This window comes from Lissotriton vulgaris, chromosome 3_1, assembly GCF_964263255.1.
Source record: "Lissotriton vulgaris chromosome 3_1, aLisVul1.2, whole genome shotgun sequence".
Lineage (NCBI taxonomy): Eukaryota > Metazoa > Chordata > Amphibia > Caudata > Salamandridae > Lissotriton > Lissotriton vulgaris.
The window spans coordinates 1018559454-1018574499 of NC_141689.1; the positions used below are offsets into that span (position 1 = coordinate 1018559454).

The 15046-nt window shown below is 41.3% G+C and overlaps 1 protein-coding gene across 4 annotated transcripts in view; it reads right to left on the minus strand.

Moving 5' to 3' along the window:
• Positions 1–2610: 2610 nt before the first annotated feature.
• The window catches only part of ZDHHC21 (zDHHC palmitoyltransferase 21), a 274098-nt gene continuing 261662 nt past the window's right edge, over positions 2611–15046 (minus strand). For 2 of the 4 annotated variants that reach the window (XM_086961402.1, XM_086961403.1), the window contains exons 7-8: positions 11420–11463; positions 5968–8631 (exon numbers count right to left, since the gene is read on the minus strand). In XM_086961402.1, the coding sequence (XP_086817528.1) occupies positions 8496–8631; positions 11420–11463 (180 nt within the window). In that variant the 3' untranslated portion in view covers positions 5968–8495. Of the gene's footprint in view, positions 8632–11419; positions 11464–15046 lie in introns of all 4 variants that reach the window. The other 2 variants (XM_086961399.1, XM_086961400.1) reach the window with 2 other exon arrangements.

A 15046-nucleotide genomic window follows, 5' to 3' on the forward strand; every position in this document is an offset into this window, starting at 1 on the left:
AACTCATCAACCTGCCACAGTGTGAATCAAGGCCGCAAGACCATATACATTTTATAGTTCCTAAATGCCAAACACTTAGCAGTGTACAGTCGATGCAACAACTGATTGATGTACGATTAAAACTTAGTTTTGAGATTGATTTCCTACTCATAACTTTTATACATTAAATATGGATGTTCTTTCATATAAATATATTGATGGCAGGTGACCGAAAAAGGATGCAAACGAATGACTCCTGTACCCTTAAAAGCCTAATTCCTAAATGGCATCGCAGAGAAATTGGAAATTTGCTCCGGTAGATTTCTTTTTTAATCTAATTTCTGAGAGTCATGTGGGTTCGCGAAGAAACCCAAGAGTACTCCTTGAACAAGCCCTCAAATGCATAAAACGTACATATGCAGAATTTCTAATTAGAGTTTTCTTCCGATTTTCAGCCTAGAAATGCACTTTGTTCTAGGTTTTTCTGCATTTTTTGCTGAAAAATAACCAGGAGGGTAAAATTCCACCAAGCTTAATTCGACAAATCAGGAGTGGACGTGCAGCTTTTGACAAACTGACCTTATGAGTGTTAAGGCTTTTGTCAAAGGGGCCCAAACGTCTTTGGTAATCTACTTTTATAAACTTACAGTAAAGGCTGCCTTCTTCTCATACACCAGCTTTACCATGGCCTTCTGCGGTGTGGTGTTTGCCTTACTGCAATACTATTGTGTAAATTATGTATATTTTATTAATGTTAAGTGATTATGACTTTATTTCACCCGAACTTCTTTATGACTGTTGTATCTGAATCATTTTTAATGTTATAAAGATAAAGAGGGTCCAATACATACAATTACTTGAGAATGTAGGTTGTATAGGGGCTTCGTGAAGCTTCTGGCATATAAAAGGTTCACTGAGAGTGGGAAAACATGTATTGGTTTTGGTAGCGAGGCACTGAAGCTGAGAGGAGACAAATGTCGGTAGTCATGTAAAAATAATATTCAAAACTGAAATTGAAAAGAGGAAATTGGAGGCTGTGAAGAGAAGATTCAAATCTTGTTTCAGTAGTAACTGCACCTGGGTGTAGAAGGCAAACGCAATTCGCTTTTTGAAAGGAAAGAAGACATATTTGAACAAATCTTTAGAATGCTCTAAATTCTTGTACATGTAACTTATACATATCAATGCAAGGTTGCCGTGCTCTCTTAACAGTACATCTCCACCCAGTAGGCAGATAAGGGAAAAAACAAATGCCTCAGGCGTTTTTACCTGATGTCATTATGCCATAACAATTGAACAAGGCATGGACAAAGTATGGACATTCTTCGGAAGGGGTGTGCCCAGCAGTTCTGGATTGGCTGTCCTTATTAGGGCAGGGCCAGATTTGATTTTTACCAGGTTGCACCTGGTCTGTAATGGCACATTATAAGAAAAACAAAGAAACTGGATGCACCCAAAGTGCACATAAGTGGTTTAGATTTATTAAACCATTTCCATTCTTCACTTTTGTACTGGATGAGTTGCACAAAGGGAGTGCAGGTAAGTATAAACATGGCTCTCAAATGTCCTCTGGTACTCAGATACAAACTGCGCCTCACTGATGAGGCACACAAAGGCTACTGGGGCTCCATTTTTGCGGAGACCTTGTGCAGAAGTTTGCTGTACTGTTCCATTTGAGACTTGGTGCAACCGGGCCAACACCAGAGGAAGCGACCCAAGGATCCATTCCAGAGGTCTGTGCTTTTCAGGGTCTTCTTTCCTAACAGAAAACGTATTTACAGCATTAAAACAATTCAACCAAGCAGGCCATTTTGAAGGGAGACTCCAAACGCCAGAGATAGCATTACCCTATTGTTACAGGGCTCCTCCATGAAGAGCAGAGGTTTGAAATTCATGTAGGCAGAGATTTAAAAAAATAGACTATAATTTGTGGGTAATTAAGTTAACTAAAATCATAAAACTAGAGTAAAAAGAAAGGATAATATAGTGTGAAGCATGAACAATGACTTAAAGACTGTTAACAAAATGTTCTCATCAAAGTTGTGTAATGATTTTTAAAGAAACTGAACTCAAGTGTATTGATTATATGTATAGTATTGTGGTGCCCAGACTTTTTTCCACATCTCCAGCTCGATATTTTTCGGACACAATTCTGATAAGGCAGTAAGTCAACCCCACCACTGGATTGCGCCAGAATCTGAAGCTCAGTGTTTACTTTGAGCTAGTGGTTGTGGGGAGGGGTGGTGCCACCGGTACTGTTTTTTGAGGACCGGCACTTATTTTTGCTCAGCAGATATTTACTGAGAACTAGAGAGGGAAAATACACAAAAGGTAAAGAAAACATAAGATGAAAAACCTGTCATAAAGGGAGAAAGAAGAGACCAGAAAAAGTGAGATAAAAGGGGCAGGCAGTGTCTGGTAGTAGATTAGAGAGGCCCTACATTCAATGTTCCCGGCTGTGGGCTTCCGAGCAGAGCTTTGGACATGGGCACTCATTCTTCTGAAAATTAAGCACTGTGAGGCTACCTAGAATAGTTACAAACATTTTTTTCTGAATAGAAACCAAAGCAGGTAATCACAATATTTTTGACCTGGCCACCACTTTTGAGGCGCATCATGACTTTTAAGAAATGTTTTCAACTCACCCCTTTATTTTGAAAAATGAGCTCCACATTTACAATGCTACAGTTGATTTTAAAAACATGCCTCAAACATTGTTCTGCGGGGGGATTGCGGTCTGTGGAACATCATCCCGTTCAGGGTATTAATGTTCATATTAAGGGGTTTGCTTAATAGGTAAAAAGCATCTCTTAGGGTAGGCCAAGGTGATAGGCAGCTTTAAATGAATGGAATTACACTAACCCATGGAATGCTATTAACCTTAATTTGCCTATGAACCACAGGAAACAAAAATGCCAAATGGTAGCACCATAACAACAAATAAGTAAACTGTTCCCACCATGATCCGCCTGCTTCGGAAGATCTTCAATTGGATCCCCACTAAGTCCAGGAAAACAGTCACCCATGAGCTCGTCAGCAGCAAATTTGACTAAGGTAATACACTCTACGCCGGGACCAACCAAAAGCTTCTAAAGAAACTGCAGAACATCCAGAACGCATCAGCCAGACTCATCCTGAATATACCCTGCAGCAGCCACATCATTGGTCACCTGAGAGACCTTCACTGGCTACCTATCAACAAAAGGATTACCTTCAAGCTCCTCATGCACGCGTACAAACCCTCCACAATGCCAGACCTGCATACCTCAACCACCGCCTCTCCTTTTACACTCCCACCAGCCATCTGTGATCCGCCCAACTAGCTCTGGCCACCGTCCCGTGGATCTGCAAGACCACGGCTGGAGGAAGATCCTTCTCCCATCTCGCTGCAAAGACCTGGAACTCCCTGTTTGTACATCTCAGGTGCTGCCTCAATTCAGGAAGGGCCTCAAAACCTAGCTCTACGACTGAACAGCAGACCCCCCCACTCAGCGCCTTGAGACCCTTATGGGTGAGTAGTCCTGCTTTACAAGAACCCTCATTGATTGATCAACTGATCGGCAGTAAAACAGTATAAACAGATTACCTAAATGCAGGGGGTGGTTTTAACAAGTTAGCACAATTAGTCAACTAACAAGGTGTCTAATAACTAGAGCAGTGGTTGAATTGGTCAACAACTAGAGGCAACCTGGACACTTAGTACATGTGCTATCCAGCCCATCACAGTAGGTCATGCTACTATGTCCACAACTGAAAGTGATCTTCCAAAACACACCCATATACTCTGCCAAAAACAGTTTAATGCCTGTGACCGAGAAGCATTACGGTTTTTCCATGTCCTTGGGGGTTAAACTTGTTTGATATCTGCAATTTCTTGATAACATAGAAAATATGTCAATTTTTGGAGCATGGACCTGATGGAAAGGCAGGGCTGCCTCGTCTAACAAGTGATCAATGGAAATCTGTTGCAGAATTTAGTAGCATTTGTGTCTACTATCCTATAAAATCTATGTCTCTTTTTATGCTGCCATTTGTAACTAGAAGATAAGACAAGATGATCTAAAGGCTGTGTCTGAAGATCGGAAACTGCAGAAACATGCAGAAACTCTTACTTGAAACAGTACAGCCATCGAAACATTCATGTTGTACGTACATTATAAATTTGCTGGGTGCCATTATTGAGATGGTGACTGTATGACACATATACAACAGTCTGTGGATAGCTCTGCAGGTGCACAATAGATGAAATGAAGAAACAAGAATGAAAAATGATGTCTCAGAAAATTATGCCTTGGCTTAAGTATTTAAACTATTCCTAATTTACAGACATATTCATTTTTTTCGTCCAAAGCAGTAGCTTCTATGCACTGCTGAAGCTACAACACAATGCAATTTTCTAAGTGTCTCTTGTTGCTTGTTCAGGACATTTAAACTGTGTGCCATCATCTAAATTCTGGATGTCTGTAAGAAGAAAAGTTATTTGGGTGATTTTTAAGCCAATTACTAATTAATGCAGATTGAATTATATAACTAATTAGTAATTAAAGGTAATATTTTGCTCTACTCGATATCAACACCACATTTTACTTTTTTAAATACCCATGACGTCCCATTTGTGCCATCTGAGGTGAATTTGACAAAGTCCTGGGAGCGCAAATGTACTCCACAGTATTTCTGGTTTTAACTGAAAGTCTTCGAACTCTAGTAGATAAAGAAATACAAGTGGTGTACCACTGTCCTCTGCTCCGCTCAACAGATTTCAATCAATGAGATTTGCTCAGGGTGACATCAAAAGAATGTTACGTTTTAGACACCCAACCTTCTGACACTGTCGCCAACACGCACTGGTTGCAGGCTTCAATAACTGAAAAACAGTGATGTATCAAGCGCCTTGAGGGAGATCATCGCTTCCAGCTCCTGCTCTGAGGAAGCTAAGAACTGAAAAGTAGATTAAAGAAAGAAGGGATAAGACCAACAAATCCCTCCAGGAGTTGTGCACCCTGTGCGCGGATGTGTGGACCAAGGTTTTTTCAATTCCTTTATTGAGTCATTTAATAAAACAGTATATTTTGATTCATCATTTAGGGCACCAACAATGGTATTTACTAAGATAAAGGCATCAAGATGACGTGTTTCTTAGAAAGAGGGAGCAAAACACAAGGCTTGAAATGCAGTATTTAGCGCGCTCCAGGGATCGAGACCGGATTTATGTATTGCGTTGTCAAGCCAAAGATGTTGCGTGATGGACCAGGAAGACTTCTTGACACAGAAAAGTTAGGGAAAGTATTCCAGATCAAAATAATTGAACATAATAGCACGCCTGTGTGACTTTCTAAACTTCCTGCAGCTTTTGTTATTAATTGGAGCAAGACATTTCTAGCGTTTATGGCCTATCATATATTCGACTATTTCCACTTGAAACATCAGCTCTTTTTGCTGTAAGTAATTGGGCAGATCCAGTGCTTAATTTGCATCGGTGTTTCTAGGTGGTGGACACCAGACCTCACTTTTGGGCAATGGCTGTTATCTTTCAAGAGCAAGGATGAAAATGAACTTGCAAGAGTTAAATACATAGACAAGAGTAATGAAATAAGGTCTAATCAAGGAAGCCCAGACAATTGGCAAAATTGGTGGTGGTTCCCAAGAAAACCCTAGGGGATTTGTTCTTAGCTTTTTCTGTTTTTCTTTAGAAATGAAGCGCTAGTAAGAACCCATGGGATGGCACACCTACCTTTGTCCTCATTCCTTTCCCATATTCCCATTCAGAAGGTTTCCTGGAGGAAATCATAGCAAAAACCAGAAGATGCCATTGAAACCAAAGTCTTTCTCTGGCTTGAGTTAACATTGTGATTGCTTGCAATGTCGAAGTCTTGCTTTGAATGACAGTGCTGGAGACCCTCTCCCCTACAAAGCCCGTAACAATTTTCTCAACAGCGGTAGACACCTCCAACCCTTATTCTTACATCTAAACTACTGATTTTTGGTATTTTGGGAACTCTGCACTATCAGCCTATCTCAGTGTTATGAAAACATGCATCCAGTGGTTCAGATCAGCTACAGGGAGATTACAATAAATGTATACGAATGTAAAGCAAATTTGCACTAATTGACTTGTGAAAAAATGATATATGCATTCTCTGGGTGGTTCAAAATCCACATTTTCACCAAATGGGAAAAATTGAATTTTGTCACCAGTTCTTTAATGAAAATGTTATTTTAGTACTGACTGCTTTATATAAATGTTGGTGTAAATTTGCACTGCAGCGGTGCTAAATTAACTGTTCTAAGCTCTTGTACCTTACCCACTTTTCTAGTCTTTTCCAGAATGCCTTGAATTTGACCATAGTACTAACTGAATCTTGCGAATAGTACTGCTTTTTGCACCATAGCAAACATCTTTTGATTTTTATCTGTTTTCTGAAAATCTAGTGATCTGAGGAGTCGCAAAAAGTACTCCAGAAACAATAAGCAGATATTTGTTCATGCTGGGCACTTTAGATTAGTGTTTAAATGAAGCCCAACTATTGATGCCCATAGAGGTGCCTGATGAAAATTCTATAGCTATCTTTCTAAAGAACAGATTGACATTTTGGCACCCAGAAGTAAAGACAGGATTATGCAGAAATTAGCAATTTTTAATCACGGAAAATGATCAATTATATATTTCTCCATTCCCACAGCAACCTGCACCTTGTGGAATGTTTATGCATTACCCTGCTTGAAATTGGGAAAAAATAATATTCCAAGGCCACATCAAGGTCAGTAAGGAGATTCCATTTTTACTGTCCCTTCAAAGCAAGAAGGCACTGGAACTCATCCAGACACAAACGATTCAAACTACACGCCAAGGTGTGCAGCTGCAATAAGAATAATCAATAAATCACACAATATACCCAGAAAGATAGTAAAACACATTCTACACCTGTGCCACCTATATTTTAGTTTTCAGAAACCACAGTTGATTCTACTTCTAGTTAATTCCTGAAGGTGTAAAATCGAACATCTCGCATCTTATATGTCACACTGAACTATCTAAATGATGTATTGCAATGAAGCTTAAAAACTGGTTATCCCCAGATGAGAAGAGCACAAGGGGTTTAAGATAAAGAAAGTAAAAACGCAAAATTGAGTACTAAAATTTATATATGAATTATCACAACGCAAACAAATAGCTATAACCTCCTTTGGTAGACGGTATGCTGCTGGAAACCAAGCCTGAACTGATGCATGCCTGTGTGATGCTTATCTTCAGAAATATATTAAGATGAGGTAGATGTAATCGCTCTGTAGGAGGTGCAACATGTATGTGTCATGACACGCACACACATGAAACATGCACAGAGCATGCTACAGCAGCATCCCGTATTAGTAGATCCATTCAGTTATTTACATTTCAACTTTTCTTTTCTAACCTAATTTTTCAGTGAAAAGGAAACAAATGGCTGCCAATGGTTTTAGCTGCTCCAATCATTTGACCTCTAGGGTAACCAGGGGCATGAGCAAGAGTGTCTCGCAACAACTAGACAAACCCACTCACCATGCCATTTGGCGCCAGCTGACAAGTGTCTGGCCCATGCACTGTCAAAAAAAAGCACACAGGCGCTTTAGAACCCAATAGGAATAAAACATCTACAATCACATATGAACAAAATAAATGTAAAATATTCTCCTTTCCTCAACTATAAAACCTGTAAATAGTCATAATTCGATATACAGAAGTACTTTTCCCTGAATAGTTTCATACACATAAAATCGTATCTAATCCAGCCCCTGCAGTACAACGGGATACATGTTCACATAAATTAAAACATGACTGGAGATGACATCATTGTGGACAACAACTAAAAACAGAAGTCTGCGGTGAATCATCCTGCTTATTAACTCTTCACTGACAGAAACTAAGTTTACTTTTTGTAAGTTATTTCAGAACTACCTGATTACCGTCCGCTCAGCAGAAAGTAGATACACAAATTAATTAAATAAAAGTGTGGTGCCTATAATCTGAAAATTGTATTACATTTAAAAATGATTAACGATAGAGAGTGAATACATATCAAAGGGGTGGCTGTCGTTCAACAAATGAAACGTGTGCATCTGCATTTTTTACACAATAATCAAGGTTTGTTGAAATAAAGTGTAGTAACGCAAGTCACAGATAAGATAACATCTCTCTGGTGTCGTCTGGAAACATGATAAAAAAACAAAACACAAAGCAGAAAGCCCCGAGGAGCGTATACTTCACAGTCCAGCTTGACGTCCTCCCAATTCCAAGGTTTGTTCTGAACTCAAAGGCTCTGTAGAGTCTCTCGGGAAGGCTATTTGAAAGTGAACACCTTTTAAAATATAAACAGATCTTCTATGAGTCCCAGAGCCTGGATAGCGATTATAATAAAGCCTGGGGGCATGTTGTGTTGTCTTGTCGGAGACCGGTGGGCGTGGGTTGGTTCTCAAGGCCTCGCAGCTCTGTCAGATAAAACCTGTAAATAGCGCTTCCGGCGCCGAGGGCCCATCTGCGCCTAGACGTGACTGTCGCTGTGGTGGTACGAGACGCTCAGCGGTCGCCGCGGCCTGAAAGGGACGAACCACAGGATCTTCCAGCGAGTGCCAAACACTTCCGAGAAGGTCTGCTGCCACGGCTTCCGGGCCCTAGAACTGGGGAAGACAGCATTATTAGTGAGACGGCGCGGGCCGGGCGTCCATCCCTCTGAAAACAAAGCGCACGCGCGGGAGAGCCTCAGCCGCGCGCGGGCTCTCGAGACTCATGTACCTGGCAGCACACCCAGGGCTTCTCTTACACTGCGGGAGGCAGGCTGGAGCCTGGGTGGGGAACACAACATGTGCACTGGACTGCAGTATTGGAACTTATTTAAACGCGCAGACAGTTCAATTAAAGGTGAACCCAGTGTGTGCCACTGACCACACATCACCAGGCTTTAAACTCCAAGCAGCCAAAGCCCACGGCAGATGCCTGGTCTTATCTCTGCATGAAGACAACATTGCAATATAGATTTACAAAGGTCTAACCCCCCCCCCCCCACCCACACAAGTACTGCACTCTTTATGTAACCATTGCAACGAAAATGGCAGAACATCTTTCACTACTGGAAAGAAATAATCTCATTTAAAAAGGTACTTTTTTGTCTGTCCTAACTAGGGGTGATCGTAACTCGCGTAATTCCGTGTAATCACGCGGAAGTGCAAACATTTTTGTGAGATTAAATTAAATTACAAAAGAAGAGTAATTCTGTATTTAGAGCTATTTACTTTGTGCAAAAATGCCCCCCCCCCAATCCAAAATGGAAGCAAAGATGCATTTTGTGCTAAGAAAATAGTGCAAAATACAACAGAATATAAGCAGCAGAACAAGTCACTCACCCTCTTTAAATATACAGTTGAAGTAGCATTTTTTCCCTCCAAATTACTCTTAATTAATAGAGCGGGCGTAATCGCTTCGTTATCAATAATTCTATATCAGAGTGAAGCGGAATCAACAAAAGGACTCTGATTACGCAGACGTAATTGAAATTCTGTCCAGGCCCATTCCAAACATCATTTAAGGACAATAAACATGAAGTGCTTACGTTTACTATTAAGACGACTCAAAGCCTGATTCACAAGGTAACAAACTTATGAATGAGCTTACTACTTCTTGGATAGTCACAAAATCCGAGTATAATTTAGTAGTAAAAACACACAAAAAAAGACCACGCATGGCCAACCACTGGTAATGCAACACCCCCACAGAAAATAATGGAGGTATGCAAAAAAAATAAAACCCAATAGGATATATTGTTAAATTAAATTATTTAAAATGTAAAAATATAAATAAATATAACTTAATGCTAATACATAAAATTAGTTCATATTCATTATTTAATTATAAAATATTTTAATAACTTGTTTTAAAATGTAAAAATCAATGCAAAAATGTTTTTGAAATATAACTAACTTAATGTATTTATATTTCTTAAAAGTTTTAATTCACAATTAAGTCAAGTGCTGAAGCATTTTTTATATTTTGTTCTACATATACAAATATAAAAAAAAATGTACAATAAAAGTTAACAAACATATTTTTAATATTTCTTTTCGAGTTGAATAAACTTTTTATGTTTCCAAGCAGAGATCTCTGCCATGTCGGAGGAGTCTCCCTATGGTAAAGTATGAAAAAAGTTTTCAAAAATGTATTTAACTTGAAAATAAATATGAAACTTAATGTAAATTAATTTTACATATTAATTTTATATATAGAACAAAAAAGCTACATGCCTATTAACGTAATTTTGATATAAATAACTTCTAGAAATATAAAATAAATTATACATATTTTTCTGAAGTGTAAATTAAAAAAAACTCTGACAAAGATTTTTTATCATGCATTAATAATTATTAAAGGATAGAATTCATTAAAATTAAGCTACATTTTAAAATATTTTATAAAATTCTAAATTCAGAATAGGGTATTAAGATATTTCATAGTTAAATAATAAATATGTACTATTTTTACATCTTTTTAACACTCAATTTATTTAATTTACCATTATTTCCTATGGAACTTCATTTTAACTGCATATTGCCATTATTTTCTATTGGTGTTGTACTCCTAGTTGTTGGCCATGTGTAGTGCTGGATCTACTTTTTCTTTTTAGTAGGTTAAACTCGGATATTGTGACTAGCCAAAAGTAGTAAACTTACTCAAAAGTGCAAGTTACCTATGTGAATCAGGCCCACAATGGTAAAGTTTACACACTTAACTTGGCATTAAGGGTACACTGCCATAAACAGGGCTTCTGTTGCATTAAAGCAGTGGTGCCCCCCCCCCCCACTCCATTTAAAAGCAGGCAAGCACCAGTTTTTGGCTGTCAGCGCCTCAACTAGCTCTGCTGTAGGAAATCCTTGACTCATGGCTCTCGAGTGACAGTGGCAGATGCCCTGCCCTACCTAGGGTGGAGCATTCACCACTGATGCGTCCTACCTGGGAAAACTATGTAAGGGTAGGCTAGGACATTTGAAAAATGGCCACGATGCATCAGGGGAAAACCCTCTGGCATCATGGATATTTCTTTTCTGATTTTCAAAAACAACTACCCTACTTTGGGAGGGTGGTGGTTTCTGAAAAGCAAAAAGGAATGCAGATGTGGCCGCAACAACATGGTGACATGCTCAGCATTCAGCTGTGCCAGAAGTCAATCTACCACAATGGAGGGGCCACTTTTGGAAAAGAGAACGGATGGCAAGCAGATATTTTAATTTGATTGGCGGTTCTCTGAGGTAGGGAGCAGAAAGGACGAATGCCAACAGAACTCGAAATGAGGCGTTCGACATTTTAATTCACTTGACCCTATTACTTACCACCTCTTTTTGCCTCTTGCAATCCCCAAAAAACACTTCCCATTTGTACTTTTACATAGCAAGATAGACAATTTCTGTAGATACTCACATTCCTTCACAGCAGTTTGACATTTTTTCTATCGTTGTAGTATCCTACGATGGGGACAAAACAAAAATATCTCCATTAGAAAGATTGATACACTGTCAGTAAAGGATATCACTTTTTAGTTCTCACCGTTCTCCAACACAAAATTACACAGAGCGAGCATTGGGTCAGCTCCTTGCACATGATATGCCTTATAGTTTAAGTTACTTGCTCCTAATTTGTTGGCTTCCCCGCCAGAGCTGCCGCATCGCCAAACCCATGTTTGAACTGCCTGCCAGATTAGGATTTTCTATCTGTCTGGCAGGCAGTTATTTGGTGTTTCCACAGCGGTGCCTAGGAAATAGGTACCACAATGCGAATGTGAAACTAAAGTACCTGCACAGCATGGACTGCTGCTGTCCATGCTGTGCAGGTAGTGGGGGCATGCACACAGGGGGGCACAATATTTCCCCCCTTTCAGCACTCCATGGCACAGATGCACAAGGGGGCCCTGTAGGGTCCCCTTTGTTTCCTCACCTGCGCACTTTTCATGGCGCTGAGGAAACTCGTAATGTGCTTGGCAGGGCAGCAGCGGTCTCGCCAAGCATATTGCGGCCTCGAGATCCCCACGCCACCGCCAGGGATCTCTGATCACTGGTTGCAGTGGTCCTAAGGTGGTGCAACCGCAGTGGTCATAATAGGACGGTCAGACCAGTAGATTTGTAATAAGCCCCTAAGTTTGGAGCAGGTTTTCATATATCATGGACTTCAGAAGTACTTGCAGGACTCATTCAAGGAATCTGTGACAAGGATTATTTCTGGAATTATTCATACATTTTAAGCTACACACACGCAAAGTCATTCACACATGTATAAGTGCAACAGGTGTTAATAAAATTAAGTCTAACATATGCCGTACACATTTATTTGCACTTGCTAACCTTGTTTTATTTTTCACAAACATTTTTTTTCCCCTATCGATAAACTCTTTCACCAACACTGATTTAGTAGTAGATTTACTCTTACCCTTCACAGCAGCCATTTCAAAGATGGGAAACAACATGCAAAAGGTTAGTGAATGCCCACAAACTTCTGTTTGTAAGTGCTGACTACCTTTTATCGGTGCCTCTGCCATCTGAATCTTATTTACACATATAATTACCCCCTCAAGGTGTAAATTTGAGCATGGGTAAATATATTTACTAATGCAAATTCACTTTTTGGGAATCACAAATATGAATTTTCAATAGTAAATTATGACATTATCACACCTAAATCAGATCTAGGCGCGCAAGTACCGTGCATTGGGTTTTAATACATAGTGCCTTATTATGAGCCTGGCGGTCCTATTGTCGGCCCGTCACCGTCGGTGGGGCACGGAAGTACCCACTCTAACACTCAGATCAGTTCCTGAAATGTACCACCACTTGTGGAGTAACCATGAATAACAGCCACACTCTTGATTTTCTTTGTTGCAGCGTGTCAGATATGATTACAATGACGCAGAAGATTCATTTCAGGACGTGGATAAGCTGCGTGATATTTCTTTAAGAACTACACTCCTGGTTAATTCACTCCTACTAGGCTCCACAGCTGGACTTCCCCTATATGCACTGCTCCTCCTGCAAGCCTGCACTTCTCACCCCTCTTTCAGCAGGTAAGGTAGGCATGGTGCCAAAATAGACCCTGAGCTCTCCTTCACTGGCAGGTGTCATGTTATGTGCAATTGTATGGTGCACAACTTATCTGAAAGGGCATCCTGGAGCTGAAGCAGGAGCTGTATGGGGTGAGCCAGAGTCAGGGCTAGATGACAAGCCAGTTCTTCAGTTTCTAGTAGAATTCAAGAATCAGCCGGAGGCTCTGATGTGCAAGGGCAGGCCAACCCAGGCTTTAGAAGCGAACTAGGAGAAGGTACGATAGTCTGATCTGGTTCTTTGTATGCTGGGGTGTGAGGAGGAGTCCGGCTGAGCGGAGGTGCCATGTAGGTTTGTGGAAGTTTATTTGGTTGCCGAGGTAAGTGCGGCTAATATGGTGTAAGGCTTTGTATGTGTGCATGAGGAGTTTGAGAAGTGCTTGTTTGTGGATTGGATGTCAGTGGATCTCTTTGAAGTGCGGGATGATCAGAGGACAGGTTGAAGGTGAGCCTGGCCACTGAGCTTTGTATTTTCTGGAATCTTCTGTTCAGTTAAGCGTTGAATCCAGCACAGTAGTTCAGCTTACTTTTAATGAGGGCTTGCGTAATGGTTCTGCGAGTGCAGGTGGTAAGCCTCTGAAGATCTTCATGAGCATCTTAAATGTGTGGACGCAGGAGATGGAGACTGCATTTACATGGCCGATCATGGGGAGGTGGTTGTCGATTAATATTCTGAGGTTGTTTGCATGGGTTCCCGGGAAGGGTGTGGTCTGAGTTCAGCCAGCTTCCAGGTGGAGTCTCAGAGCAAGGTGTCTTTGCTGGAAAAAACGACTACAGTCTTGTCTGTGTTGAGCTTGAGGCAGTTGCTTTTAATTGATCTGGTGACTTGGGTCAGGCAGACAGAAAAATTGGTCTGGGTGTTAGGCGTCTTGCCAGATAAATATATTATGATCTGGGTGTCAATCAATCATTTGTAGAGCACACTACTCACCCGTGAGTGTCTCAAGGACCTGGGGGGGGGGGGCGGGGTGGAGGGGTGGGAGGGGGGGGGGGGTGGCATTTACTGCTCGAACAACCAGATCTTAAGAAGTCTCCTGAAGGTCAGCAGGTCCTGGGTCTGTCGTAGGTGGCTGGGGAGTGTGTTCCATGTCTTGGCGGCGAGGTGCGAGAAGGATCTGCCGGCGGAGGTCGTTTGGTGGATGCGGGAATAGTGGGGAGGTTAGCGGAGCGGAGCTGGTGGTTGGGAGTCTAGAAGGGGAGTCGTTTGTTGAGGTATGCCGGTCCGGCGTTGTGGAGTGCTTTGGGAGCGTGGGTGAGGAGCTTGAAGGTGATCCTCTTGTTGATGGGGAGCCAGTGCAGGTCTCACAGGTGAGCATTGATGTGGCTGTGGTGGTGGAGGTTTAGGATGAGGCGTGCGGAGGAGTTCTATATGCGTTAAGAGTCTCTTCTGAAGTTTGGCCTTGGTTCCTGCGTAGAATTTGTTGCCGTAGTCCAGCCTGCTGGTGACAAGGGCCCGGGTTACCGTCCTTCTGGTTCCGGTAGGGATCCACCTGAAAATCTTTCGGAGCATGCGGAGGGTGTTGAAGCAGGAGGAGGAGACAGCTTTGACTTGCTGGGTGTCAGCAGCATAAGATATGGTGTTGATTCCATGGATGCAGATGATGCTGGTGAGTGGGGTCATGTAGGTGTTAAACAGAGTGGGGCTGAGTGAGAATCTTTGTGGAACCCCTCTGGGGAGGTTCACAGCATCCGAAGTGAAGGAGGTCAGATGACCAACTGGGTGCAGCCTATCACGAAGGAGCAAATCACTCGAAGTGCAGGACCTTGAATGCTGGCTTCATTCAGTCATTGGATAAAGATTGGGTGGGAGAAGGTGTCAAAGGCTGCAGAAAGATCCAGTAGGATGAGGGTTGGGGTGTCACCTATTTCATGATATCATTACAATATTTCGCTCACCTCTGCAAATCTTGCTGTCAGAGCCACAAGCCCTGGATCACAAGAATTCGCTGACACCCTTT